The sequence below is a fragment of the Mesoplodon densirostris genome, chromosome 4, assembly GCF_025265405.1.
Source record: "Mesoplodon densirostris isolate mMesDen1 chromosome 4, mMesDen1 primary haplotype, whole genome shotgun sequence".
Lineage (NCBI taxonomy): Eukaryota > Metazoa > Chordata > Mammalia > Artiodactyla > Ziphiidae > Mesoplodon > Mesoplodon densirostris.
The window spans coordinates 1,931,514-1,959,074 of NC_082664.1; the positions used below are offsets into that span (position 1 = coordinate 1,931,514).

Here is a 27,561-nt window from a genome sequence, read left to right on the forward strand (position 1 = left end):
CCAGCGCCCCCCCCCCCGCCTCGGCTAACCGTAGCTTCAGGGGGAGGGGGTCTGTGAGGGCCTGTCCCCAGAAGCAGCTGGGTGCCAGGTCACAAGCTCAGTGGTGCCCGGGCCCGCAGCCACCTGACCCTGCCCCCTGCAGGCTGCGGGCGGGCGTCGTGGTGCATGCGGTGTGGGGTCGGGGCTGGGCATCGGCGTTTGGAAAGCAAACCGCGAGGGGCTGGGGGCATTCAGGCAGGCCAGGAAGGCGCCAGGCGGGCCGGGCCCCAGTGCCTGTTGGGGTCCCAGCCGCAAGCCCCTGCCAGGGCTCCGGGAGACCGCGGCACTGGCTGGGTAAGGCACAGTTTTGGTTTCCCGGGGGCCGGTCCCAGCCTGGCCCCGGAGGAGCCCCTCTTGGCAGCACGTCGGGCGGTCCTGCTGTGGGTCCTCTCACTTGGCTCTGGGCCGGGGCCTGAGGCCTGCGGGGAGGGAGAGGAAAGCACTCGGTCAGGAGCAGCCTTGCTGTTGGCAGTGGCAGGGGGCCCGCCTCAGGTCCCCAGGCTCCTGCTGCCCCCTGGTGAACCCTGCCCAGTGGGCTGCACCGCGTGTCCCCAGGTCCACTCGGACGGCAGGCCCTGTCTCTGGAGAAGCGAGGCTCACACAGGAAGCAGGTGCCAGCTGACCCCTGGCAAGATGGCTCGTCCACCTGTCCAGACTGGGTTTCACAAAGCACATTTCATCACCAGGCGGGCAGGGTCTCCCCAGGTCTCACTCCGTCTATACTCACGGGTCCCCACTGTCACCAGCTCTCCCTGGAGGCCCCAGTCACTTCCCCACTGGCCCCTCATGTGGACATCTCCTGCTGTGTCTTTCTGCAGCTCCGTCCTCAGGGCACCGGGCCCTACACCTATGGCTCCTGCCCCAGGCTGGCCCTGTGCCCACCCAGTGTCCTCCGTGCTCTCTCGTCCAGGGGCCCTCGCCCGGCTATTGCCCCCAGATGCCCTGCGCCCATGGCAGCCCGGAGCCAGGCGGCAGCGTGGGGCTTGAGGACCAGAGCTCAAGAGATGGGCCAGGAAGACGAGCAGGGCAGAAGCAGAGGGTCAGAGTCACCCACACTGTGGCTCCAGCCCCGGCCCCGCTGCAGGCCCCGGAGGGACAGTCAGGCGGGCCCGGGCCGGGGTGGGCAGAGGGAGCGGGGGCGGGGCTGCACCCAGGAAAGGACCAGAGGAGCCGGCGGAGGCGCCCTGACGCCACTCCTCCCACTCTTCCCGTGGCCACGGGAGCATCGCGGAAGAGAACGGAACAGACCACCCACACTCGACACTTGCACGATTGAAAGATGGCAGAAGAGACGTTTGTGGAAGGCACGACAGAACAGAAATGCTGCTGCAGACTGGGAGCCGTCCCTCCGGGCGTCCCCCACCTGCTGCTTGCTAATCAGAGTGAAAACAGCACTTGTGCAGCGGGGCTCTGCCAGAATCACCACCACAACACGTCTGGGTCGGCATCAATGCCACCGACACCGGGACCAACGGGCCCCTGAGCCTCTCCCGCGATGCTCTGGGGGAGGACTCACGTCATGGGTGTAGGATTCCTGCCCTAAACGCAACCTGGACCCAGGTGGGGGACAAACAGGACACCTCCAAAGTGACTTCGTGTCTTCGGTGTTATGCAAGACAAAAGGGGCTGGACGTGTGGTCCTGGGCAGGACTGTGTTTCCCGAAAAGCAAAGCAACGACTACGACAGGTAGACTGGGACCAGGGGTCACCCCGGCCGGGGATGCGGGTAAAAACAGCTCGGTGTCCGGGTGTGCAGGAGAATGGCCCTGACGTGGGGGCCCCGGGGACAAACCCCAGCACAAAGTATCCTGATGGCTGTAAGCAACTCTCAAATCGGTCCAGAAAGCTGCAGGGGGTTGGGGGAGCAATGCAGCAGATGTCAACAATTCTATGTTTTCCACATTTTTGTAATTTCAGGGTAAAGGGCAGGTGGTGTTCATTGGGACCTCCTCGCAAATTTCCTGTCAAGTTGAAGTTTTTTTCCAAATAAGAAGTTGGGGAGACAAGGAGGGTAGGGGTTCTTCCTCCCGTCCTAATACTGGGATGACGGGGCCCATGAGCCTGCAGACTGGGAGCCCCAGGCCTAGCCGGGGGTGGGCCGGCGGGGAACTCGGGGAGCACAGACCCTGCACTGGGCACAGCAGTCTTTCACCAGACAGTGGCCACACATGGTTGCTGTCCCCGAACCCACGGACTGCACACTCCAATGTCCCCCACACCTAGGGCCAGCAGCTGGAGCTGCAAGGACAAATCCTGGCCCCGAGGGACAGACAGGTGCCCTCGTGAAAGCAGAGAGCCCAGCTCAGAACCCCCGGGGGGCAAAGCCCCGCAGCGCAGGGTGAAGGCTGAGCCCGGCAGTGAGGATGGCCTGGGTCACAGCTGCACTGGGCAGCGCCCCGACCTCACCTCGAAGCCCTGTCCAAGCCCCGGGCACATCGGGCAGGAGATGCGTGAGGAACAGAGGGCGCCCCCCACAGAGCTGCCACCCGGGCGGGGCTCCGGGGCCCTGCACCAGATCACGGCCCACAGCACAGGCCAGGACGCCGTGGGGACCCAGGCCCGTCACTCTGGTTGCAGCTGTGAGCCTCGTCAAAGACCCTGACTGTCCCACCCCCTCGTGGGGGTCCCAGGAGGTGCCCACAGACCCACCCACTGCCTCTAGGAGAGGACGCCTGTGCATCCCCACAGGGGCCAGTGGCCTGCCTGTCCCTGGCAGCGGCCTCCAGGGTCTTCCCTGTCCCTCACAGCCTCCCTGGGGACGTGTGTGGCTGGAGCCAGGGCCAGAGGAGGGCCGGGTGCCCTGTGGACAGACTCGGGGGAAACGAAGGCTGGGGGCCGGGAGTGAGCACGAGGCTCCGGCAAGGCGACCTCAGCCTGCCCGGCCGGGCCAAGGGCCACGCCATCCCCACCCTCCGGGCCCTGGAGCCCTGCTCCCCGAGGGCACCCCGGCTGGCCCTGTCCACCCCGTCGGCCCGGGGGAGGCTCTGAGGCCGCACCTCTCCCAACTAGGCGAGGCACGGCTCCAGCCCTCCTCCGAGAGGGAGGGGAAGCCGGGCACCAGGAGGGCCCCACCCCCACGGCCCGGGGGACGCTGGCTGCAGGGCAGGGGGAGCTGGGTTAGTGCCCAGGAGGGCCGGGCGCGGGCCCTGCCTCTGCCGCCACCGTTAGTGCTGCGAGCCAGGCTGGTACGTACCTTACTGGATCACACAGAGTCTTTTTGTTTTATTATCGTCAGGGTCAAGGGCAACCTCTGCTTCCAAATAAAAGAAACACGCTCAACAGCTCGCCCCTCACGAGCGACCCTGAACTCAGAGCGTGGATGCTGAGCTGAAACACAGCCGCGCCCCAGGCCCCTCGCCGCACCCTGCTGGAGGTGGCCTACGTAAGGCAGGGGTCGGTGGGTTAGAGGTGTGGCGGCTTGGAGGTGCCCCCCAAGGCTGCCCCTCCCGGTGCAGAGGCGCTGCCACCTCCTCTCTGGCAGGACACGGAGATGCCCCGGGAATCGCCCACGCTCGGGGGGCAGGGGTGGCAGCGGCCGGCCGCAAGGAGAGCTCCAGGGCCCTGGCGTGTGACGAATGAGCTCCAACGACACGCCAACGCCCCGAGCCCTGCCGACTCGCTCGCCCGGAACCCCTGCTCGGGGTACAAGGAGGGAGGGGGGAGCCCCAAGTTACCTTCCTGGCTCCTGGAGGGGCGCTTCTTCCTTCGCTTGCCTGTGCCCTTTGACGTCCGGCCCTGGGCCCTGGGGAGGGTGCCGGACCCTGATGAGTCAGTCACGGCATCCTCGGAGAAGGACCTGTCCAGGGAGGTGTCCAGAGCGGAGTCTGGGGCTGTGTGCTCCTCATCTTCGTCTCCGTCCCCACCACGGCCTCCACCAGGGAGGCCAGCACCGCGGCCGTGGGCAGCTGCGTCCTCCATGCCCTCGCTTGTGGTGTCAGCCTCGGCCTGGCAGGAGCCCGGAGGGGCCGTGGGTTCCTCGGTGTCTTGGCTCAAACCCGTTGCTTTGGAGGGCTTGTCACTGGAGAAGTTGAGGGGCTTCAGGGCCTGAGTGTCTCCCAGCACCAATGGCCAGGCACCTGCAGAGGGCTGGGGGGCCAGGGGCTCCTCGGTGGCCAGGAAATCACTGGCATCCATGTACCAGGAAGAACGCCTCTCCAGGGACCCAGGACCACCCATATCTGATGAGTCTCCAGTGGGCTGGGGGCTGTTGGGGGTGGCATCCGCGAGACCCCAGCCGCGGGGCTCCTTGGCCGCTGCGGCGTCGAGACCAGGCTCAGATGTGGGGAGGCTGGTGCCTCCCCCGGGGTCCCTGGTGGCCACTGTGGATGGAGTACACATCAGTGGGGGGCAGGGGCCCGTCAGGGATCCCGATCCCCAGGGCCTGCCCAAGTCGAATACCAGCCACCCTGCAAAGCCCCCTCCCCGGGAAGCTTTTCCTGGTGGCCGAGTGTGGGTTCCCACAGGGCAGGCCTGGGCCTTGATGTCCACGGTCTGTCCACAGTGGGGGAGAGCAGGGGACGCTGGGCCCCGAGGTGATGGCACATGTCACCCCTGCCCCCAGAGTCCCCAAGGAGTCCAAGGCAGCCCCCTCAGGAGTGGAGAGTCCCACCCCAGGGCCTCATGCCTGCCTCCTCCACCACCACAGAGCCCCTCTGAGCTCCAGGGCATCTGTCAGCGGGCCCACTGGCCCGACTCTTCTGCCGGCCTGGGGGCTGGACAGGCGGCCGTCACACCAGCCGGGGAGCCCTCTTGCAGCAGAGACATGCGGAAGCATAGTGGGGGTGGGCTGGCCCTTATCTCAGGGCAGCAGGGGAGAGGAGCGGGCTCTCCTGTGAAATCAAGGAGGGCTTCTTGGAGGAAGGGAGGTGCTGGGCTGCAAGGATGGCATAGCGTGGGGGTGGCGGGAAGCAAATAGTGACGGCAAGGTGGGGGAGGGTCTCACCAGGTGCCTTGTTCCTCGGGGGGTCTGCGGCCGTGTCCCCTCGGCCACGGGCCGTCTTGCGCAGCTGGAAGCCCTTCCTGATGTCAGCCAGCAAGGCATCGATGACACACACCTCCTCCTGCTTCCCGCCTCCCTGCCTGACTGAGAAGCCCAGAGACGCAGCTCAGAGGGTCCCTGGAGCCCACCCGGGGAATCGCCCCAGAGGAGGGGAGGTAGTGCTGCAAAGCTTCCAAGGAAGGAGGAGTGGCCACGGCCCAGACACGGTGCCCCCACCCCCACTCCCCCGTGGCCCGTCCCCACTGCCCCGGGCACAGCCTCACCAGGCTTCCCGCCCTCGCCCCGCAGCCTCCGGGCCTCGTCCTCCTCCGCCAGCTGCTGCTTCCTCCTCTCAGCCCTGGCCGCCCGCTCCTTCCGGTCCTTGTTCTCCTGCAGGACAGACGCGGCCGGTGAGCCCGGCCCCCCATCACCCCGTTCCGCCCGCCCTACCGGCAACGGCGGGGGCCCACCTTCAGGGCGCGGATGAAGAGGTCCCGGAAGGCCTTCATGGTGCTGAGCGTTTCCTCCAGGGACAGCTGCTGGGCATCCTCACACAGGTAGGCGGCCAGCTCCAGCTGCTTCTGCTTGATGGCCTGGAACACCTCCTCCACCTCCTGGGAGGCCGTGATGCCGGCCTGGGGGCACAGGGGCAGGGTCATGGCCCTGAGGGGGCACACGCAGGGCACCACCTGCTGTCATAAGGAGATGCCCAGGCTGGAGCCCCAGGGAGGGCGTGGTGGGGCCCATGGCCGCAGGAGGATGGCCACCGGCACAGGCCCTGCAGGTACTGTGGTCTCTGAGCAGGACCGAGGGTCTGAGCACTGCAGCCTCAGGATCAGGGATCAGAACAGGGGGCTGCCCTCCCGGGGAGGTGGGGTGTCTCTCACTCTGGTTCTCTCCTCCCCACGCTCACTTGCCCCCCTCCCAACTCGCCAGCCTACCTTACGGACCCCAGGTCTGACAGACTCCCCAACACTGGAGGGGCCCACCTCCCCAGAGACCACTGGGCAGCCGCTCCCTGCCCAGGGCCCCACCCGCCCAGCACTTGCCTGGAGGCGCTGGGAGTACTGCTCCTGCACCTCTGGGATGGAGGAAGACACCTTCTGTTCCATCTCCAGAAGCTTCTTCAGGTTAGTACTGCACTCCGAGTGGATGATCTCAAGGTTTATCCTGAAGGTGCCAGAGGGCTGGTAAGGTCAGGTGACAGCTGGTGTCCAGGCTTGCTGGGACAACGGGAGACCCCTGGACTGCACAGCCTCAGGGACAGCGGGGACCCGACTGCACACCCTAAGGGACAGTGGGGACCCCAGGCTGCACACCCTTAGGGACAGCGGGGACCCCCGGACTGCACAGCCTCAGGGTCAGTGGGACCCCTGGACTGCACACCCTCAGGGACAGGGGGGACCCCAGAGTGCACACCCTAAGGGACAGTGGGGACCCCAGGCTGCACACCCTTAGGGACAGTGGGGACCCCCGGACTGCACAGCCTCAGGGACGGGGGGACCCCAGAGTGCACACACTTAGGGACAGCGGGGACCCCCGGACTGCACACCCACTGGCTGCCAGAAACACGCCAGAGCTTTCAGATGGGCTGAGTGGTGCTGGGATGAAGGGCCCACCCTAGCAAGTGCTGCGCTGTCAGGACAGTGACCCCCGCGGACCAGCCTGTTCTCCTCGCCTGACCCTCCACAAGGCTCAGCAGCGCCACGACCAGAGGACCTTCCACGGTGGCGTGGTGCCAGGCAGGGCCTGTGCTGCGAGTGTGGACCCTGGAGGTGGATGGCCCGGGCTGCCTTCCCAGAGCTGCACCTGGGCTATGTGACCCCATGGACCCGGCCCTGCTTCCCCAGGCCTCAGCTTCCCTCCTTGTACAAGGGGGTGGCACGGCCTCGTCTTGAAGGTTAACCTCGTGAAGAGGGTGCGTTAGACCAGCCCCTGGCGTGAGCGTAGCCAGGCCGTTCCCCAACACCCCAGGCCTCAGCTTCTTCCTCTAGGTCACACGGCCACAGGCCACGGTGGATGCGAGGTCTTGCCCAGGGTGAGAGTGAGTGTCTATCAGACAGCAGATCCTGGGGGCCCGGGGTGGTGCCGCAACGTGCGACCCAGCCTAGCCCAGCCGCCCCACTGGCCGGGGAGCGGGCGGTGGGGGGGCAGGGCAGGAGGTACCTACCCTGCCGCTCGGGAGGGCGGCTCCAGGTCCTGGGGCAGCTGCAGGAGGTCCGGATGGCTCTCCTCCACCTCCTGCAACACGACGTGTCCAGTGAGACCCGCTGAGGCCACCTGCAACCCCCCACTCTCAGTAGCTGTGGTTCACGGCCCTCGGAAAGCCCTCGGCACCCTGGGCCTCCAAGGCCTTCCCTCGGGCCTGGCCGGATTCTGCTGGTTTTGCTCTCCTTGGGGTCTGGGGAGGGACGGAGGCCAGTTGGAGTGGGTGAGGACTGCGGGGGGTGCAGTGGTGTGAAGGGGAGACCAGGGGCTCGGATGGGAGCCCAGAGAGGCTGCGAGCAGAGTGGGGCGTGGGCGCCACCCTGAAGGCCCCCCAGGCCCGCGGGCACCTCCAGCACGTGGTGCAGCAGTGTGACGCGGCTCTGCTGGGCCTTGGTCTCTGTGAGCTTCAGCAGCGTGCTCATCTTGAAGCCGTCAGCGTCCCCGGTGTGGCTGCCCTGCGAGGGTGGGAAGTGAGCCTCTCGGCCCGGCCAGGGGCCCGGCGGGGATCAGGGAGCAAGGGCGGGCTGCGTGCTGCCCACTCACGTAGTTGAGGAAGTTCCCGATTTTCAGGATCAGCAGGCAGAAGACGGGCAGCCGGTGGCTGGCGAGCAGGCCTGCAGGACGGTGTCCCTTCACTGCCTCCCGCACCCGCTTCCCGCACTCTACCCCACCCCCCGCCTCCCTGCTAGGCTCCAGGGCACGACGGAGCGGGCAGGGCAGCGGAACCCTGACCGAAAGAGAGCCTGGAGGCTCCGGAAGCAGGAGCGACATAGGCGCTCACTGAACCTCACGCCCCCAGGGGCAGGTGACCACTGCCCGTTCTGAGGGCGAGGACACTGAGGGCAAACCTTCTGGAACCTGCAGCCACCTTGGCTCTCCGTCTGTGGCCAAGGCGACAGGGGATACCCCCACCCGGCGTGCGACCCCAGCGGAACCGAGCCACGCCTCGGTGGTCAGGCCCGTCCGTGTCCCTGCCCGGTGGCTGGGGACTCCTCGCTCAGGGAAAGCGGTGTGCGTGTGTGTGCGTGTACGTGTGTCGGCGTGGGCACGCGTGAGTGCGTGCACGGCTCAGGCTTCAGGACGGGGCGGTGGTCTACAGGGAGGGGAAGGTTAGCACGCCCAGGCGCCTCCGCGGTCCGAGGGACGCCCTCCACGGCCTGCCCGCCCCCAGCCGGGTGCCGCACTCACCCTCGCAGGCGGCAAGCAGCAGCTGGGCCTTGGGCCGCACCATGTCCAGCACAACAGCCGTCTCCTCACACAGCAGCATGCACTCGACCCGGAGCTGGTAGCTGGAGTGGCAGAGCGGGAGCTCAGGGCCCGGGGGCCTCCACCCACTTGCCCTGGGCCCGCAGGGTCCTCTCGGCACAGAGCTGGTGGGCGTGATCCCACGGCCTGGCCCCGTTCAGCATGCACCTTCCCCGGCCGGGCCCCAGGTGGGATGCAGCAGGCCTGGCGTGGGCCTGGGAAGGGCGCTCCGGACGAGCCCCTGGCTGCCGAAGACGAGGGCCGGCGCTCCCCCATGGGGCACCCCTCCCTCCTAGAACAGAGGCCTTCCCGGGGGTCACACAGGGGGGCCCGGGCCTGCCTGCTGGAGGCCACACAGCCCTGCCCACTGCCCACCCCCAATGCCGTCGCCAGCCTGGAGGAAGGCCCCGGCCCACAGCGTCCCCTCGAAGGGCCCCACGGCTGGGTGCAGCACCAGTGATATCTGTACCGCTCTTCGTGGAACCCTGGGGACGGGTCTACACAGCCCTGCTCTCTCCTCTGGGTCTGGGCCCAGCTCCCGCCCCATGGGCAGGCCCTTGGGTCCGGGGCTGCCAAGCTCACCAGGGGATATCCAGCAGGAGTAGGTAGAACTGGTCGGCGCTGGCCAGCCTGGCCCGATCCTCTGTGAAGGAGCGCAGGTGTTCAATCTGCAACAGGAGGCCCACGCGTGCTCACCCAGGAGGCCTGCGGCGGCTCGCTGAGGTGCCCGCTCACCAGGCACAGCCCTGGGTGGAGCTGCAGGCCCCTTGGGCCCCCCCGACGCACACCTCTTGGGCCCACTCACCTCGTGCTTCTCGGGAAGGAGCTTGCGGAGCTGCTTGAGGACCTCCACGTCAAACTTGGTGGTGTCCCCAGCCCGGATCATAGCGGTGACCTCCTCGTTGGAGCTGGAGGGGTGAGAGGACAGGGGTGGTCGCACGAAGCACCCCACTTGGCGTCCTCGGGACCCTGCCAGCCTGGGACGGCCCTCGGCCCACGACACCTCTGCTGGTCATACCCGGGTTGCCTCCCACACCTAGGAGGTCGCAGGGGCCAGGGTTGCGGGGCACAGAGAAGGCAAGCCACCTGCCCGGGGCCACACAGTAATGAGGCTGGTGGCTGAATAGAACACTCCCCATCTGCCAGAGCACCCTCTTCCTCCTCCTTCCAGGGGGCTGCTCAGGACGGTACCCAGTGAGCTCCCGGGCATGACACCTGCTGCAGGGAAGGACTCAAGGGCTGGGAGGCTGGGCCACATCCTCAGCCTGGCTTGGCCACTGCCTGTCTGTGGCTTAAGGGGTCCCCACCACTCTCTGGGTCTCATTTTCCCCAGGGAGTCTGGCCTGGTGGTCTCCAGAGCCCCCAGCTGGGGTCCTCTGTGGCTGTTACCCCGCCATCTCTAGCCCCAGGGATGGGATGTGAACTTCCCAGGGTGGCCTGCAGAGGGCACTGCTGAGCCCAAGATGTGGAGCGGGTCAGGCGGGGCCTGGGAGTGTGACCGGGGCTTGGCGGGAGGGGCCGGCTCTGCGACACCAGCTGTTCTCCGATCCTCGCAGCTCACCATTTAAACTGCTTCAGGAAGATGTTGAGGTTCAGACTCTTCTTGGAGTCCAGAAAAGTGATCTGGAAAACATCCGTGACCCATCAGTACCTGGAGGGCAGCCACGGAGCCCTGACTAAGCCCCTGGCCCCGTCCCTACCTCCTTGGGCTCCTTCCTGGCTGGGGCCACTGCTTGTTCCTTGGGCTTGGCCACGGGGAAGGAGAAGAGCCGCTCGATGCTGGAGAAGTCAGGCTCCACCACCTCAGCGTCCGGGCTGCTCAGTGACGCCCACATAGAGCTGCACTCTGCGGGCAAGGGGGCTGCCAGTCAGGCTCACACCTACTCCGGGAGTCTGGGGTGCAGGTGGCCCGGGCCTTGGAGGGCTGGCAGGGGTGCCCTGCCTGGGGCCCAGCCCAGGGCAAGCATACAGCAGGCACTTAATAACTGCCTGGCAAAGGAAGCCCTCCAGCTGCTGTCATGCCATGTTATGTGGGTGTGGCTGCACGGGGCGGCCTGCATCCAGGCTGGCTGGTGACCTGGCCTCTAGCCAGCCTTGGCCTTGACCTTCTCTGAGCCATCAGCACCCTCAGCCCATGGGCGGCATCAGAGACACACACTGGCCTGCAGCTGTGGGAGGAGAGGGGCCTTAGAGGTGACCCCTGACCTATTCCTGCCCTGGCTGGCCCCCCATGGCAGCCAAGCCCCTGCCCTCAGAGGGAAGCCACCTGGGGGCTTGGACTCACCTCGGGCCACGCTGGACGGCAGCTTCTGCCAATTCAGCTTCTTCATGCGCAGGGTTGGGGGGTGCACCCGCCGGTGGCTGGGGACCCAGGCGGAGCCCAGGTTGTGGCTCACGGTGATCTCCTCCAAGCCGTCCGCTGCAGGGGGCCCGGAGGTGCCCGGCAGGGGCGGGGGTGGAGGCAGGGGGGGTATGGTCCCACTAGGGCCAGGCAGTGGCGGAGGTGGGGGTGAGGGGAACGCGGTCCCCAGGCTCGGCAGGGGCGGGGGTGGAGGAGGTGGGGGGGGTGGGGGCGGGGGACAGGTTGCGGCGCCAGGCAGGGGGGGTGCAGCTGGGGGCGGGGTGGGCTCCAGCTGCTCCGGGGTTGTGGGCTGCGGTGCCATCCTGCCACTCTCGCCCTGGACGCTGGCAACGTGCAGGCCAGCGAGGGCTGCCGCTGGCTGCTGGCCCCCGACACCCACTGTCGGGGCACCGGTGTTTTGGGGGGAGTTGCCCCTTCGATTCTGGCTGAGGTTGACCTGGACGCCCTTGTGGGCCTTGTCCAGGGAGTGCAGGCGGGGCCGCCCCTTGATGGACAGGAGCCGCTCGACCATCTCCTCCAGGGTGCACTCCTGGGCTGGGGTGGGGACAGCCAGGTCAGGGTAGGGGGCATCCGGAAAGGTGCGGCCCCCTCTCTCAGGCAGGGGCGGGTTAAGGACCGAGGCTGGCCCCCTCCCCCCACAGGCTAAGAACCCAGGGTCTGCCCACCGGGCTGGGGTCAGGGAGGGGGACGCGGACGGGGGCTAAGGGCACGGGGCCCCAGCCCCCACCCCATCCCACCCACTCACTGTCACTGGCCAGGAGCACGGCCCGGTTCACCAGGCTCTCCAGGGCCTCCCAGAGCAGCTGGCTGGAGCGGAGGGTGGGCTCCAGATGCAGGAGGCCCTGCAGCACAGACAGCAGGTGGGCAGACACTGGAGAGCAGCTCACCTGGGCGGGGTGGGCAAGGAGTAGGGGGTCACAGCCCTTGCCTCCCCAGGAGCGTCCACCCCGTCACCCCTCTGTGCCCCACAGCGGCCCTGGCGATGCGCCTGAGTCAGGGTTCCCTGACGGGAACGCCGGTGACACCTGGGGTCAGGTCACCGTGTGGGGGCGGTCCGTGCACTGTGGGACGTGCAGCAGCATCCCTGGGCTCCACCCACTGGAAGCCAGTTGCACCCCTGCTCAGCTGTGACAACTCCAGACGTCTCCAGATGTTTCTGGATGCCCCTGGGGACGCTGGCCCCTGGCTGAGAGCTGCTGGGTTCGGTGAAGGGAGCGGCTGAGCTGGACCAGAACCCAGCGCCTGACTCTCGCTGGTCCCGAAGTCCCCTCGGTACCCCTCACGGTGGCCGGTGGGCTGGGCCCAGGACAGTGCAGCCAGCCTGTCCTCCTGGGTCCTGCGGCCCTGGCTCTGGCCGGGGACAGCCCAGACCCAGCCCCAGGCAGCGGGCTCCAGCCTCTGCCTCGCTCCAGCCCCCCCGGCCCTCTCAGCTCCGGATGTGGCTCCCCCCGGCCCCAGCAGGGCAGGGTATGACCAGGGCAGGACACGAGGCCCCTTCCAGCCCTGAGCCCACTGGCCCCTCCCTCCAGACAGTCCCGGGAGGGGCTGCCCGCCCCGGCCCACCTTGTGGAAGAGGGAGGCGAAGACCTCCTGGTGGCTGCTGACGTCGATGCCCCCGAAGACCCGCAGCAGCTCCTCCTCGTCCTCAGCCTTGGCCTCCCTGAAGGCCTCCAGCTGGATCAGCAGGTCCTCGTCCTCCAGGTCTCTGAGGCGGGAGGGTGGGAGGGGGGCAGGCAGGCTCAGCGGGCTGCTCCCCCAGCCTCACCCCCACCGGACAGGCGCACAGACAGCCCTGAGCAGGGCCTGTGGCCTGCAGGTGGCCGCCGTAGCCGGGGGCAGCGTGGTCTGTTGGGCCGGCCTCTCCGGTCAGCTCCGCGCCCCTCGGGACAGGAAGCGCGAGTTCTCACACTCGCAGGGACAGACGGAGGGGCCGTGCTGCGGGGGGCACGGTAGGGAGGGCAGGCCCTCCTCTGGGTGCTGGAGGGCGGCACCAAGGCTGCCCCTGAGGGGTCCCCCCGGCCTCTGCGAGCAGGCACGGGGCTCTGGCCTGAGCGGGGGGCTGTGCGTTCACCAAGCCCAGCACAGGCCTGTCCTCAGCCTGGGCAACGAGCCGCCACCTCAGCGCCCAGCAGACCTCTGCCGGAGGCCGGCGCAGCACCAGTCGCACCAGCTGGGGCTCCTACTCCTGGGGTCGCCGCCTGCCCACTTCCCTGGGGGTGGAGGCCCCACCCTGGAGAGTGGTCCTAATAAGGCCTGGGATGGGGTTCTCAGCTACACGGGTTTCTAAATGTCTATTTAAATCTGAATTTTAGGTAAACACTGAACGATATTTAGCACAAGTACATCCGTGCGACATGTGGGACATACTTATACTACCAGAGCGATCTGTTGTCTACCTACGATCCAATTTAACTGGGCGTCCTGTACCATACCTGGTAACTTAGTTTCCAGGGGCAGCTCCCGAGCCCCTGGGCGGGAAATTCTGCTTAATGGCCTGTCCAGCAGCGCTAGGGATGGCCAGCTGGGTTCTCCCTGGGACCTGGCCCCAGGAGGGGTGGGCCTGCTGGGGCTACTCCAGGAAGCCCCCTCCCTGCCCATCTGGAGGTGCTGCTTGGGCCCCAGGGGGAAGGGGGGCCTGGCTCTGGGGAGCAGAGTGGGGACTCACCGTAGCCGCGTCAGAACGTCCAGCAGCTGCAGCCCTGCGAACGGACAGGTGAGCCTCAGAGACTGCTGCTTGGGCTGCCAACCCCCGGGTCACCCGCACCTTTGACACCTTCATCTCCACCCTTTCCCTGGGCTCACTCCTACTGGCCAAAGCACCTGGCCCGCTCCCTCGGGACAGTGGGGATATGGGGCTCTCGGGGGAGACCACACTGGACGCACAGTGGTCCCCAGTAAACGGTCACTGGCACAGCCAACAGGGCTGGAACTGGACGTCAGAGGACCCGCCTCCCTCCACTGCCCGGCAGCCTTGCACAGAGCCCTCCAGGGCTAACGTCCCGGGGTCCTGAGGCCCTCGGTCCACCGACGGGAGCAGGGGGAGGCGGCAGGTTTCCCGGGCCCACGCAGAGCCTCTGGGGCCCCGTGGCGGAGGTCCGGGCGGGGCTACCGATGAACTCGCTGCGCAGCTGGGCGCGGGCACGGACGTCCTCGGGGCCCAGGATGATGGCATTGACCACACTGAGCAGGGTGGCCGCGTAGGGCACATTGTCGCTGCCCGCGAGCTCGTTCATGATGACGCTGAAGCGGTACTGCTGGCTGCACTCCGTCTGCAGGGTGGGCAGCGGTCAGTGTGCCCCCGGGCCCCACCCAGGCGCCAGCCACCCACCGCTCACCTTGTAATGGTCCAGGGCGTCCAGGGTCAGGGCGTGGCCCTCGGGCGAGTAGACGCACAGGGCCGCTAGCAGCTCCAGCACCTGCTTCTTGACCATCACGTTGGATGTGTCCAGAGCTGCCAAGGGCAGGGGGCCTCTCAGAGGGGCCCACCGACCCCCAGCCCGGGCTTCTCCCCCATCTGTGCCCACCGCCCATCCTGGGCTCCCACACTTTAGCTGCCAAGTACCCGGCTGGCAGAGGCCAGGGGCACTCTGTATCGGCCCACCGCCCACATCAGGCGCTGGCCTCTCCAGACGCGCTGACCGTCCCCGGGACCACGGGGAGGGGTGTGGAGGCAGGCACGGCCCCAGTCACCCGGGGTCGACTCCCGCTGACCCTCCGGTCTAAGGGGGCCCCTGCGGGCTCCAGGCCCAAGGCCAACATGGGCAGCCCTCCCAGGGCTGAGCCCGTGTTTTCTCCAAACTTAGACCAACCGTGTTTACGGCAGACACAGCCTGCGATGCCTGCTTGTCCCCATGTACCCCTGCCTCCCACTGCATTCCCGGAGCTGGGAAAGTTTTGGGGGTGTCTCTTGGCCGGCCCTGCTGAGACTAAGGCAGAAAGGACTCCAGAGACGGCAACAGCCGGGCCTGCCGGGTGGTCGCTGGTTTGCTCGCCCACACAGGCCCTGCCCGTCCCGGAGCCCCAAGCATCGTGGGAGCAGCACAGCCTGGTAGGCAAAGAGCACGCAGTGACCACTGTCCACCAAGGGCCACTCGCGGTCTCTCCCAAGGGTTGAGGACTAAGTCTGGCTGCAGTCCAGGGAGACTTCCTAAAAGAGGTGACAGTGAGCCAGAACTTGAAGGGCGAGCAGGACTTGGCAGGCACAGGAGGGCACAGCAGCCTGAGCGGAGGATGGAGACTGGGGGCCGGCAGCTGGGGAAGGAGAAGCCCCAGGTGGCCAGAGCAGGGATGGGGGCGGGGAGGGGGGTGGAGGTGGAGAACGATGCCATTGGCAGGGGCCGCACACCTGAAGGGCTGAGGCCTGGCTGAGGCCGAGGAGCTTGGAGCCAGGCGAAGTGGAAGCGGGCCCCTCAGGTGGACGTGTGTTTCTGACCCAGGTGACTCCAGCTGCCACGGTGTGGACGGGGGCCCGGAGGCCAGAGACTGGGGAGGGGGCAGGGCCCAAACTAGCACAGGGCTAGGTGGAAAAGCAGGGCAAAGTCACAGAACAGAGTGGGCAACTAGGTGCAGCTGGTAGAGGATCACGGCTCCAAGGTGACCTGGAGGCTTCAGACTTAGGGAAGATGGGAAACTGGTTCCTCCTCCAGGAGGTCCTCCCTGGCTGCCGGGCCAAGCTCTCTCTTCCTGTGCCCCAGCACCCCCACCGCCTTTCCCAGCCCGGAGCCTCACCCTGGGAGAGCTGGCGCACGTAGGCCTGGTTGCTGAGGATGTACTGGATGCCCTCCTGGGAGTTCATGACGGCGCGCACGCAACTGATGCAGGTGAGCTGCAGCAGGGCGTCGGCGATGCGGGCCACGCCGCGGCCCGACAGGCGCGCCAGGGCCTCGAGCAGGAGGTCCAGGCCACTCTGCTCCAGGAACTGCACCATCCAGCCACCGTCGCTGCTCTCCAGCCGCTTGCGCAGCCCTGAGTAGTTGACCACGGAGGGCATCTGCAGGAGCCGGATGCACAGCTCGGGCTCAGCGCTCTCCAGGTTGGCCTCCGTGGGGTCCGAGTCCTGAGGCCCCAGCTTCTCCTTCAGCGCTGCCCACTTGCGCTGCGCGCCCTCCTTCACCGACATCTTGCTGAACTGTGGGGCCAGAGGAGAGGGGTGTCAGCCCGGAGCCCGGCCCCGGGTCCAGAGGGGAGCCACGGCCCAGCTTGGCCCCTGGCTGGTCAGTGGAGGCAACGTCCCCTGCTCCGAGCCTCCACCTGCCAACTGGGGACTCACTGCGTCTCTTGCTGATGCCCAGGCCTGCCCAGGGGACACCCTACTGGCAAACCCTCGTCCCACCAGGGCTGCCACTGCCCACGGGCTTCCCTTGTGCCAGGCTCTGCTTACACCCACCCCGGTCTCGATCATCCCGGCAACCAAGCAGGCAGCTCGCTGTCCTCACTGAAGGCGCCAGGACCCCAGGAGGCTACACTAGCAGGAGTGCCACTGGCCCAGCGGGACGAGGCAGCCAACATGGTGTCTCCGGGGCTCCCTCATCTGGCCTCAGGGTGCTTCCCCTGCCCAATGGACAGAATCAGATGGGGACAATAGGGTGGGTGGGGACAGTTCCAGACCCTGGTCATTTCTGGCCGGCCCACAGCATCGGGCATGTGCCTGGGGAGGGGGGCTGACTCAAGGGGCACGTCCACTGCCCACCCAATTCTGGGCAAGACCAGGGCCCTGTGGGGAGCAGCCCTGCCAGGCCCCCGTTTCTGTGGGTCTCACTCTGTCGATCTGGGTGCAGTGGAGGACCAGTGTCCCCAGGCCTGTGGCTCTGGGAGACTGACCCGGATGGAGCTGCAGGAGGTACGATCGCCGCCCAGAGAACATCCCCCGGAGGCCGACGGGTGACCCAGCCCAGAATGACCCCCAGACGTGCCCTTCCCAAAACAGAACAGCGGGACAGGCGGGCTGTGCCTCTGTGTCATCACCACACCCACCGAGCCCTCTCCCTGGGGCCCTGGGCTGTGACGCTGTCCCCAACCACAGACCCTGGGACTGGCCCCCAGAGGTCAGGGGCAGTCCAGGCTCTTCTGCGACCATGTATGGCTTGGATCTTATATTTAGCGTGTGAGAAGGACAGCGTGGAGGGAGGCCTCAGGGGCAGGGCACGGCCACACCACTGTGCCTCATGCCCGGGGCCTGCTGCCAGCACTGCCCACACCGACCCTTGGCCTCCCACCACCCGGCAGGCGGGCACAGTGGCCCCCACTTCACAGGAGGGGACACGGAGGCGGCACCCTGGGAAACCAGATCACGTGCCCGTGGCCCCCGAGACGCAAACGGCAGAGCTGAGGCTGGAGCCCGGAGGGCGGCCTGAGGCCCTCGGGATGCTGGATGTCCAGCGCAGCGTCACCCTCAGGGCTGCTGGCCCTGGTAACTTAGAGGGGAGGCCCGCGGGGCCACCTGAGGTCACAGGAGACAGGCCGGATGGGGCCGAGGGCCCAGGTGCCTGTCCCCGGCGGGGCTCGCGGCTGTCACTCGCGGAGGTCCTGCTCCCCCTCCGCCCGGGTGAGGGTCTCGGGCATCCTCCCTCGAGCTTCCGGAACCACCCCCCTCGCCCCCGCCTGCCCGGAGCACAGAGAACAGCCAGAGGCCTCCTGGAGTTCCAGCAGCCCCTCCTCTGTGTGCACCAGGAGTCCAGCATCCTCCCCCCACCCTTCATCCTCCACCTGCCCACCTGCCCTGCGGGACCCATGGGGTCCCTCCAGGAAGCAGCCTGGCTGGGGGGAGAGAGGGCTGACCCACAAGTGCCCCCAGCTCTGAGCCTCCCAGCAGACCCTGGCCGAGCCCGTTCCCTCACCTGCACCAGCGTCGGGCTGCTGGCAGCATCCTGAGGGGTGGGAGGCGAAGGGCCTGCGGGGTGCTCCTCAGCCCTCCCCCAGGGGCCCCCACGGCCTGGGTCCTGTGCTGGGCCAGGCCGGCTGGAGAACCTGGAGCCCTCCCCGTGACTGCACCCTCCCAGGCCCGGCCGCCTCACACCCCCAGGCACTCACCCAGATTCGCAGGACCTTCCGGCTGCCTCGGCCCATCGACTCTGGGCCCCGCCACCGGCTGGCCCTCACGCTCTCCTGGCTTCTCATCACTGCTGACCCCTGAACTGCCCGGTACCAGCCGTGGCCCTGGTCCCTCCCAGGCAGCCTCGCAGTGGAGGGGAGGGGGCCACTCCCACCAGCACCACGGAGGGCACGGCAGACGGACCTCGGCGCACACCGCCACCCGCCGAGGGTGCTGCTGCTTAAGGAGGACCCGGGACCGACCCTCCCCTCCCGCCCCGCCCCCACTGGCCCGAGTCCCTGGCTGCTTGGCACAGGCTGAGTGGACAGAGCGCGAACCCTCCCAGGCCAGCGTCTGGCCTCCAAGTGTCCTCGCCAGCCAAGAGCCCCCGGGGCCCCTGGATGCAGAGGCAGCCGTGTCACCAGAGCCGCCATCCTCCCAGTCCACACCCACTTCCTGGGCCCACCGGCTCGCTGTCCTGAAAGACCCCCCCACGGGAGCCCTGGGTCTGCGGGAGGGGAAGCACGGCGGGGGACCAGCCCTGCCCGCCACCTGTCCACGAAGGAACCTATGCCATGTGCCCTGGCACCGAGCTCTGCCCCAGGAGCCGTGTGGGGCAGCGACGGTGTGCAGGGCTCGGCTGGCCACGGCCCTGTGAGCACAGGGCATCCAGCTGGGAGAGCAAGCTCAGCTAGGGCCCCAGAGGCTTCCGTGGGGTGGCTTTTCTCCCTCAGTGATGCCCACCAGGTGGCCCATCATCCAGGGCCATCAGGCCCTGGGCCAAGGACATCTTCCTAGAAATGTTCCAACTGGTTTTCAGGATAAAGACTGAATACATAAATGGACCACGACCAGACCATATATAAGCATGGAACTCTGAGCCACGGCTGCAGCCACCGGACCGGGCCACCCAGCCACCATCACAGGAAGCAGCCCAGGAAGCAGCCTGCTCCCTCTGCGCCAGACCTGCAGGAAGGCAGACCTCCATCTCTAGCGACAGCCCAGGAACCCCTACAACCGCCCTGTGACATCCCCCCACAGCCGGGACCTTATCAGTAACCCATGGCTTCCATTGTTTTTGTCGTCGCTTCCAACTGGGGAAAACCAGACATGCCCCCAGCCATCACGTGGACGCCCCGCGTCTTATGGGCCGTCCAGCTTCCCAGTCCCACAGCCCCCATCACGACCAAGGCCCCCTTTTTCCTGTAAAGAAGCTTTCTGTACACAGAAAATATTTTAACATAGTAACATATATTATATAATATGCATATAGACGGGTATGTCTGTATGTAACGTTCTATGTCTGTAGGAACCAGCCAGCAGACAACTCCCTGGCTGCAGCAGCTTGGAATAAACAGCCTTTGCTTGTTCCCATCCGGGTGGTGGCTGAGCACTCCCAAAGGAAGCACCGGAGGAAATCAACCTTTACTGCTCCCAGGAGCACAGGCTGTAGGGACGGCCCTTCCTGACAACACCCGGAACGCCGTGTGGGAGGGAGCGTGGTGGAAGGCTGGTGCCTCCTTCCTGGGCTCACCGGCTGTGCGCCCAGGGGAGTTACTCTGCCCCTCTGTTCTCCATCTGTGAAGTGTCTCCGAGGGCTGCAGTGGGTTTCCATGCAGACGCTGCACCCGGTGGGCGGAGCGAGCGCGCAGAGCTCTCCCAGCTCCCGTCATCCTGTACATGGTGCCTGCCTCTCTGCCCTGGGGCCTGCTCAGCCCTGGCCCACGGCACAGCCAGTCCAGGCACCGAGACCCGGCGGCCCGGGGGGACCAACCCAGCATAGTCTCGTCAGGGCGGGGCGGGGGCGGGGCCCAAGCTCAGGAATGTTCCCAGTTCTGCGGGGGAGGGGGGGGCGCTGGGGGTGGTGTGGTGGTGCAGATGAGGTGGGTGGCCAGCCTGCCCAGGGCAGGGCAGGGCCTGCACAGGAATTTGGAATGGCAGACCTTTTTTTGCAGCCAGCACGGCAGGCTTAAGAAGAACACGACCACCTGGGGCTCCCAGGGGTCCAAGTTCAAGTGGCTCAGGCCAGCCCCCGTCCCTTGGCAACTGAAGCACCCCCATTTGTCCTCCAAGCAGTCCGCCCCACTCCTGCACCAGAACTACAGGGGCGGTGACCCTCCGCAGAGAGACCCTGAGGCTCTGACATTAGTAGGATGCTGCCCGTGGCTCTCTAACGTTCACCTTTTTCTTCCATTAACGCGGAGTTTCCACATGGGCGGGGTCGTGCCTTCCCCTTCGGACGGGGACTCCAGAAGGTAGGGTCTCCCTCAGAGCTCTCCTAGGGTCAGCCCACCGATCTGGGTGTCCTGCTCATGGGCGCTCGCCCAGCCCACACAGATGCCACTTCCTCAGACACCCATCTGGCTCTCCCCCCGCACCTGGCCGGCCTGACATGCTGACGCTGGCACCGCCACCTGGGCACCCTCACGCTTGGGCAGCTGTGCACTCTCGGGAAGCCACCACCCCTGCTGGGCAGTCATCAAACTGAGTGCGCGCGTATGGCGGGGGCAGGGTCAAAGCTGGCCTCCCAGACCTACCAGACCAGCCCCTGCAGGTGGAGAAACTGAGCCAGAGAGGGCGAGCCGGTCCAGGCAGGCACTGGGCACCGAGCTGTGTGCTGGGCACGGCTGCTGGGAAGCCCTGCACGGATCCATCGGACTCTGAGCAGCGTGGTAGGCTGGGGAAGCCCAGACTCGGGGCTAAGCACTTGGCACCTTGTGGAGGTGGGTGAGGCCTTCTGTTCCCCAATCCCTACAAGGGCTGGCGGAGGGGCTCTGGGGCTGGAGCGGGGGCCAGGGCTAAGGAAGGTGCCGGGGAGGGGACTGGCTGCCTGAGGCTGGGGAGACAGCTTTGGGGCAGCCCTGCCAGCATCAGCAAAGGGGCTGGGGTGCTTCTGGGCCCGGAGCCAGCGAGGGCGGGTGCGGGTGCAAAGAGTTAGCTCGTCTTCCCCCAGGGTGGGCGTGAAACAGCAGGAGGGGGGTTCCGGAACTGGAGGCAGGGGCTGCCACACTGTATTTTTAGCTCCTACAAGAACCCAAATTTTTCCACTGCCTGGCAACTGTTGGATTACATTCCTGGCAGCTCCTGGAGCTCAGGGGCAGCCCGGGCCCTGCCGGGTAGCAGGGGGAGCTGAGCCTGCCCTGCTGTGACCCCGCTGCCCCTCCTTTCCAGGATCTTGGCTCCTGTGTCATCTGCACCGGGCCCCGAGCCCTCAGGGTGCCTCAACTGTGTGGGTCACCCCCTGTGGGCTCACCCCAGGTAGGGGGTCCTGTGCACAGTGGGCCTCGGGGAAGGAACCGAGCATCCACCCATCGCCTGCCTGTCCCCGGGTGTGGAGTGCGCAGGGTCCTCACGGTTCCCTGGCCCGTCTCCCGTCCAAGGAGCCCTCCCGCCCGCCGCACATGCCGTCTCCAGGATGGGGTGTGAGGCCCCTGCCTCCGGAGCCCTCACTGCGTCCAGCAGCGGGACAGAGGGGCCCGCTGGGGGGTGGGTGGGCGCCAAGACATTCGCAGCAGCACCGAATTAAAACCCAGAGATGACAACCAGGATGCCAGGCGCACTGTGTGGGATTCCAACCATGTGAAATGTGACGTGTCACACAAGACACGTGCCAAACGCTAAGAGATGATGCAGCCACGGTGAATATGGTCATTTCCATAATTATAAAGGCACAGAGCAAGCAAAGTTACAGCAGGAGACCAGCAGCATCTCACAGAGGGAGCTGGGCGTCGAGCAGGTCCACCCCCAGCTCAGGTCGCCGGGGTGAAGGGATGGAGCTGCGAGCTGCGTCTTCTGTACAGTTAGCTAGCGGAGGAGGGCCGGGGGCCCGGGCGGCCCACTGTGCCCAGGGATCTGGAGCAGGCTGGAGTCCTGACCGACGTGGCCCGCGCACAGCCTCCTCCTTAGGAGCAGAAGCTGCTAGGAGCCGCACAGGGAGGCCCTGGGGCAGGGAACTGACTCGGGTGAACGGGAAACGCCAGCTGGAGGCGGGGGGTGCCGCCCTACCCTGGGCTCACTGGGAGGAGGGTCCCCGCAGTGCGGCCCTGAGCTGGGCACTGTGGGAGTCTGGGCTTCTGGGAAGGGGCTGGGGGCAATGTGGGAGCCCTGTTCCCTGGGGATGAGCCAGCTTGGATGCAGGGAGAGGACAGAAGGGTGGAGGTACCCACATCAGGAAGCCAGGCTTTCGCTTCCACCTGCCCTGCAGGCTCACAGGAACCGGGTCTGTCCTCGCCTCCCGCTGTCACCTGGTCTCTGGGCCTCGGCCTCCCCAGCTGCACACGAGCAGAGCCAATGGGGGGCTCCCAGAGGGCCTGGCCACCTCTGCCAGGCTCAGGGCTCTGGCCCAGGTTCTGGGGGATCCCAGGCCGGGAGGGAGGGGACCGGCTCAGGGGCCAACGGTGACAGAGGCCACTGCCGCCTTCTGGAGCTGAGTCAGCTGACAACAAACACTTGAGGGAAGTGATGGCTGCAGACCTGCGGCTGGGGAGTGAGCGAGGGCGAGGAGCTTGGTGGCCCCGCGGGGGGCAAGGTGGCGTCTGGCCACAGCTTCCACCCATAGGGCTCCGCTGGGCCGCACGCAGACTTCAGGCTCGCCACCAGCGTCCCCTCTGCATGGGTCCTCTCCCCCAAGACCAGACCTAGCTCAGAGCAGCCTCCTCCAGGAAGCCCCGTGTCCCCCCCCCCGGCCTCCTGCTGCCCTCAGGAAAGGCCTCTCCCAGGAGGGAGGAGGACCCTTGGTGTCCAGGGAAGGGAAGGAGAAGGCCAGCTTCAAGCCCTGATTGCCCTGTGCTTGTCTAGGCCTCAGGGTCTCGGGGGAGGACATGAAGGCCACCCACTGCCTGCCCCAGGGGGCCCCCACCCACCCCCGCCTGTCCTGCGTCCCCATTCCAGGCTGCCTGCCCAGAGTAGGGAGAACAAAGCAGCAGATTGTGGCGGGGAGGGGCCCAGCCTGCACAGCCTGGCACTGCCAAGGGCTGCAGCCAGGGCCTGGGGGCAGGGAACAGCTCAAGTTCTAACTGAGACCAGGCTCTGCTGCTGACCGGCCGCGTCCCTTGGGCAACACACAGGACCGCCGAGCCCTGGATTCCGTCCTCACACAGGGGTGAGCATGTTGGTGCCACCTCCCCACCCCAGTCTGCCGACAGACCCACGGATGCCACCTGCAGAGCGGGCCAGTAACTGCCAGGAAGTGCTGCGCCCCACTGCCTACCAGTCCACTGTGCGTGACGTCGCCTCGGCCAGGCTGCCGTGGCCGACACTGAGCTGGAATGGAGCGTGCCTCTTCTCCAGTCCCCGCTCAGCATCCCTGGGCCACCCACCCCAGAGAGCCAGTGCCAGGAGCCTGGCCCTACCGGGCAAATGGGATCCTGAGCATGGGCACAAGATGCTGTGTGCTGTTCCTTGCCAGACACCGAGGAGCCAGGCCCATCCTGGACTTGGTTTTCTCATCTGCAAAATGGCCAGCATGTTGTCCAGGGACCGTGGGTTGGCTGGGCCAGTACCATCTGCACAGGCGCCGGGGCCTGCCTGGCCAGTGAGGCCCCTCCCAGGTGGCTCCCCACCTCCGCTCAGGTGACCTCCTAGGTCCTGCCCCTGGGCCTCTGTCCCGGCCGCCCATCCCATCGCTCTGCCGCCTTCCACAGGCAGCCCCGACTGCACTGCCTCCACTGCACGGTCTGGCCCAGCCCCTGGGTTGACAGCCTGGAAACACCAGGCAGGGGCCATGATGTCCCCAAAGTGGGCGGCATCCGACCTGGGCACGCGGGGCTGGCGTTCTCAGGCCACTCACACCTGTGCAGGTGGGGCGGCGGAGCCAGGTCGGGAAGCGGGACGGGCAGCACCCCTCCCCACCCTGGGGCTGGGTGAAGAGCAGATGTCTGTTTCCCGGCTGCGGTGCGCAGGCGGCAGTGGCGAGCTGTACATACTTGGAGCAGAAATGGGGACACGGGCTCGGGGACATGGATGGTGGGAGAGGCAGGCTGCACACCGAGGCCACATCCCAGGGCCCCAGAGGACCGGGACCAGGCCGGACAGGGAGACTAAGACCCTCTCACCCAGCTGGGCAGGGCCCATGCTGGCACCCACGCCCACACCCACCAGCACTTGGCGAGGACCAAGGTCAAGCTCAGGGATGGAGAAGCCCCTGCCCCACCAGCTCGGTCTGCTGGGACTGTGTGTACGCGTGTGGAGTGGGGGAACCAGCACTGTCTGGCACGGCAGGGGGCTGGGGCCAGCCTCTGCTCACACAGCCGAGCGGGGTCTCAGAGGTAACGCAGGGAAACCGTGGCCCAGGGCTGTGATGTGGCCAGAGTGGGCGGCCCGGCCCCGCCCCTCGCCCCCCGCCCCCCGCCCCCCGCCCCCGACCCACTGCGCTCCCCTTTGATGCTAGGCCTCGGCGGCACCACCTGCAAAACAGGAAGCAGAAACAGCCGCCACCTCTCCAGGCGTGTGCCTCCCACCCACGGAGGGCTTCGCTAATGGCCCCGGCCAGCCGGGCCTCCAGCCGCGCTGGCCTTGCACCCCGTCCCAGGGAGGCCTCCACCTTCCCGAGCGGGTGGGCCCAGGCACAACCTCACGGGAGCTGGTGGTCCTCCCTCCTCCTTCCTGCCCCTCCCTTCCCACTGGGCCCAGCTCACAGGATGGGGGGAGGCGGAGGGTGCTCCGGCAGCCTGTGAGCAGGGGCCGCTGCCCAGGGCACGCAGCAGGTGCAGCTGGGAAAGCTGCAGCGATGGGGCAGGACGGGCAGGCGGAAGGAGAAGGCGGCCTCGGCCCTGGCCCTTCTGTGTCAGACAGCGCAGGGAGCGGGGCCTTTCCGTCCGTCACCCACCTGCGACTGCTTCCGCACCTCCCGCCCCCAGCCACGGCCAGGAGGGTCCACCGCCCTGATGGGCCGGCGGCTCCCGGGCTCCAGGGCGGCTGTCTGTCTGCGTTGGCTGCTCTGCACTCACAGGTGGGTGCCCTGAGGGTGGGCCGGCACCCCCCCCCCGCATTGGGGGCCAGGGGCGGGGGGCACTGCTTGGCCAGGACAAAGCTCTCCTAAATCCTAGGGCATCGGGCCTGGAACCCAGAGGCTGCTGCACCCACGTGCTTGCTCTTCCCGTGGGAACTGCGGCGGTGATGAGGGGCGGGGGGAGAGCCTTGACCTCCAAGTGCTCCCCGGGGGCCGGCCAGTTCTCCCCCAGCCCCCGGGGCAGCACCTCCCGCATGCCCAGCGTGGTGGAGGCCACGCTCTGGCCACCACAGCTGGGAGGGGAGCATGAGCGCTGACGCACACAGTAGGGGCTTCACAGACATCTCTCGCCAGGAGGGCTGGTTCTGTCACCGAACCACCCCGTGTCTCAGCCTCCTCTTCCCCGTGAAACAAACAAGAATCCCAAGGCCCACCCTTACCCAGGGACAGCGTGAGGCTCAGAGATCACGGTGGGAACGCGGCAGGCTAGTTCACTCGGTCCTCCTCTCCTTCACTGATTCAGCCCACAGACCCTCAGACCGTGGGGGGACTTCGCCTCCGGGTTCCTCCTCTGGGTGCCCTCAAAAGCCAGGGGCTCGAGCTCACCTCAGGCAAAGCCCCCCGCCAGGGTCCAGGCCAGGCCAGCTGGTCACACCTGCACCCAGGGCGGCGCCCCATCATCATCCAGTTACCATCCATCCCTCCTGCAGTCCCACAAACCACTAACTTTTCCAACCTGGAAAACAACTGCACTTTGATGAAAGGCAAACGGAATCTATTCAGGGTACAGCTTCCAGGTCCCGAATGTGAGGTGTGTGAAATTAGCTCCGACAGCCTGTCAGCACCTCCACAAAGCGGGGGCCCCCACCTGACGGTTAACTCTTTGCCGCCAAGGAGCGGAGCCTCAACGGACTTGCAGCCTGGATGGGTGACAGGAGGGGCAGCCCCACCTGGTCACCTGGGTTCACGCCCCCCCGGCAGTGCCCCCTCCGCCTGCCCACCCGCCCCGATGACCTGTCAGCCCCGAGCTGGGGGCCGGGAACTCTTGCGAAAGAGACGGGAGGAGGGGCCTGGGCAGTGGTCGGGACGGGCCTACCGCACCACCCTGGCTCTTTGAGCAGAAAGTTGATGCCGGCCTGGAGAGGGGTGGGGACAGTGTGAAGTCTCAGACTCCAGACCTGGAACCAAACTCCCATCCACAGCTGCTACAAGAGGGCTGCAACATGCACTACCCAAAGCCCGCCACCCTGGGAAACACCATGACGGGGTCTGGGGCCTTGTTCTGGGTCCCCAACTCCTTCACTGCTGGGCGACAGAGGAGGTTCACGCCTGAGCAAGTGTCCCCACCCTTCAGGGTGCAGGTGGGGAGGCTGAGGCCCAGAGAAGGCCGGAGTCCTGGCCGGTTCCCACTGCTGGAGGGAGAAGGGGGCGGGGCTGGTGGGGAGGGGACTTCCTGACTCCAGCTCCTCCATGGGTGTGCCTGACCTCTGGCCTTGTTCCTGATTCCCAGCTGGGGCAGGGTCATGGCCACCTTAGCTGCTCTGACTCCTGGTGTGTGTGTCCAGCTGGGGTGGGGCACTAAAGCTGCGGTCACAACTGAGGCCGGCCACCATGCAGCCTGGGGCCCTGGGTCACAGAGGCTCAGGAAGCCAGGCAGACAAGTCTCCCTTCGTGTCTCCCCAGGAGCAGCCAGGGTTTGTGGAAGCACGGATTCCCTCCTGAGGCTATGGTCACTCCCGGGTTCCTCCCCAGGAAAGGGGCCCAGGAGTGGGACCGGAGCAGCACAGGGCCAGACTACCAGCCCCATTTTGGAGGAACCCGGAGCAGTGACGGGGGCTCGCTCCCCCAAGGCCTGCCTATGGAGGTGCCAGGGCCCCGTGTGCGCCCACCTGCATCCAGGCGGCTACAGACCCAGCAGCCCAGGCGGGGCCGCAGGCCGCCGCATGCCTTGTGGTGCCACGCGAAGTTGAAGTTTATTTCCCCAACTGCGGCTGATTCATAGTCAGGATGTAGTAGCCGCGAGGCGGGTAAATTCTGCCCGCACCGGGCAGGGCGGAGGCCCGGCCGACCCTCGGCCCACCACTCGAGGGCAGCGCTCGCTCGGGCGGCGTCTCCGCGCCGGAGCCGGCAGTCCGGGGTGGGGCGCGAGCCGGCGGGGCCGAGGCCCCTCAGGGTCCCCGGCCGGGAGCCGGGATCCCGCCGCCCTGCGCGCGGGGCTGCTGGGCGCCACCCCGGGCGCACACGCCGCTCCCCCAACCCCACTCCCCGGCCCCAAGCGCCCCCATGGCCCGGACTCAGTTTCCCCGCGGCCCAGAGGTAGCGGACTTACCGGGAGGGGACGGCGGCGGAGGGCGGGTATATTAGGCCAGCGCTCGGTCCGCGTCGGGTCAGGAGCTGCGGACTGCCTGCCCACAGCGGGGCTCCGCACAGCTCGGGCTCCGGCTCCGCAGGGCGTGCGGGAGGAAGAAGAGGCACCGCCCAGCCCCGCCCGCCGGCGGCCACGTGGGGAGCGGGCGGCGGCCGGGGGCGGAGTTTTGAGGGGGGACCGGGAGAGGCCCCGCCCACTCTTGCCCGTTGGGCTGGGGCGCCGAGGGAATCTCCCCGCGTCTATAAATACCCGGGCCGCCTCCGCCGCGGCTCGCCCCGTTCCCGGCCCTGCCAGTTTCGCTGTTCGTGGGCCGAGGTGGCGCTGGGGAGTGAGACACACAGAGCCGGGAAAGGGTGGGGGCGTCCTGGGAAATATCTGGAAG

General features: G+C 67.1%; 1 protein-coding gene across 3 annotated transcripts; it reads right to left on the reverse strand.

The window, feature by feature from the left end:
- Positions 1-345: 345 nt before the first annotated feature.
- Positions 346-27,280, reverse strand: INF2 (inverted formin 2). 3 transcript variants are annotated; one of them, XM_060095548.1, is made up of 23 exons: positions 27,141-27,280; positions 15,561-15,960; positions 14,168-14,283; positions 13,942-14,101; positions 13,498-13,531; positions 12,396-12,537; positions 11,578-11,719; positions 10,755-11,366; positions 10,171-10,316; positions 10,032-10,093; positions 9,276-9,378; positions 9,053-9,138; positions 8,414-8,514; positions 7,769-7,839; positions 7,573-7,680; positions 7,188-7,258; positions 6,067-6,187; positions 5,488-5,652; positions 5,302-5,407; positions 4,982-5,122; positions 3,714-4,358; positions 3,233-3,289; positions 370-458 (listed from the first exon to the last, which is right to left on the reverse strand). In XM_060095548.1, the coding sequence occupies exons 2-22, from the start codon at positions 15,949-15,951 to the stop codon at positions 3,234-3,236; spliced, it is 3,579 nt and encodes a 1,192-aa protein (XP_059951531.1). In that variant the 5' UTR covers positions 15,952-15,960; positions 27,141-27,280; the 3' UTR covers positions 370-458; position 3,233. The 3 variants fall into 3 exon arrangements, with proteins under 3 accessions (XP_059951532.1, XP_059951531.1, XP_059951534.1); XM_060095549.1 differs by lacking the exon at positions 3,233-3,289 and having other exon boundaries at positions 346-458; XM_060095551.1 differs by lacking the exons at positions 370-458; positions 3,233-3,289 and having other exon boundaries at positions 3,978-4,358; positions 4,982-5,118.
- Between the last annotated feature and the right edge of the window lie 281 nt (positions 27,281-27,561).

Bases quoted from the DNA above. Each gene is read 5' to 3' on its own strand.
- INF2 (XM_060095548.1), bottom strand. From the start codon at position 15,951: ATGTCGGTGAAGGAGGGCGCGCAGCGCAAGTGGGCAGCGCTGAAGGAG. The intron at 9,139-9,275 runs GTGAGTGGGCCC...CTCCTGTTGCAG, and splicing joins TCCTTCCCGAGAAGCACGAG to ATTGAACACCTGCGCTCCTT. The intron at 8,515-9,052 runs GTGAGCTTGGCA...CTGCCACTCCAG, and splicing joins CTCCTGCTGGATATCCCCTG to CTACCAGCTCCGGGTCGAGT.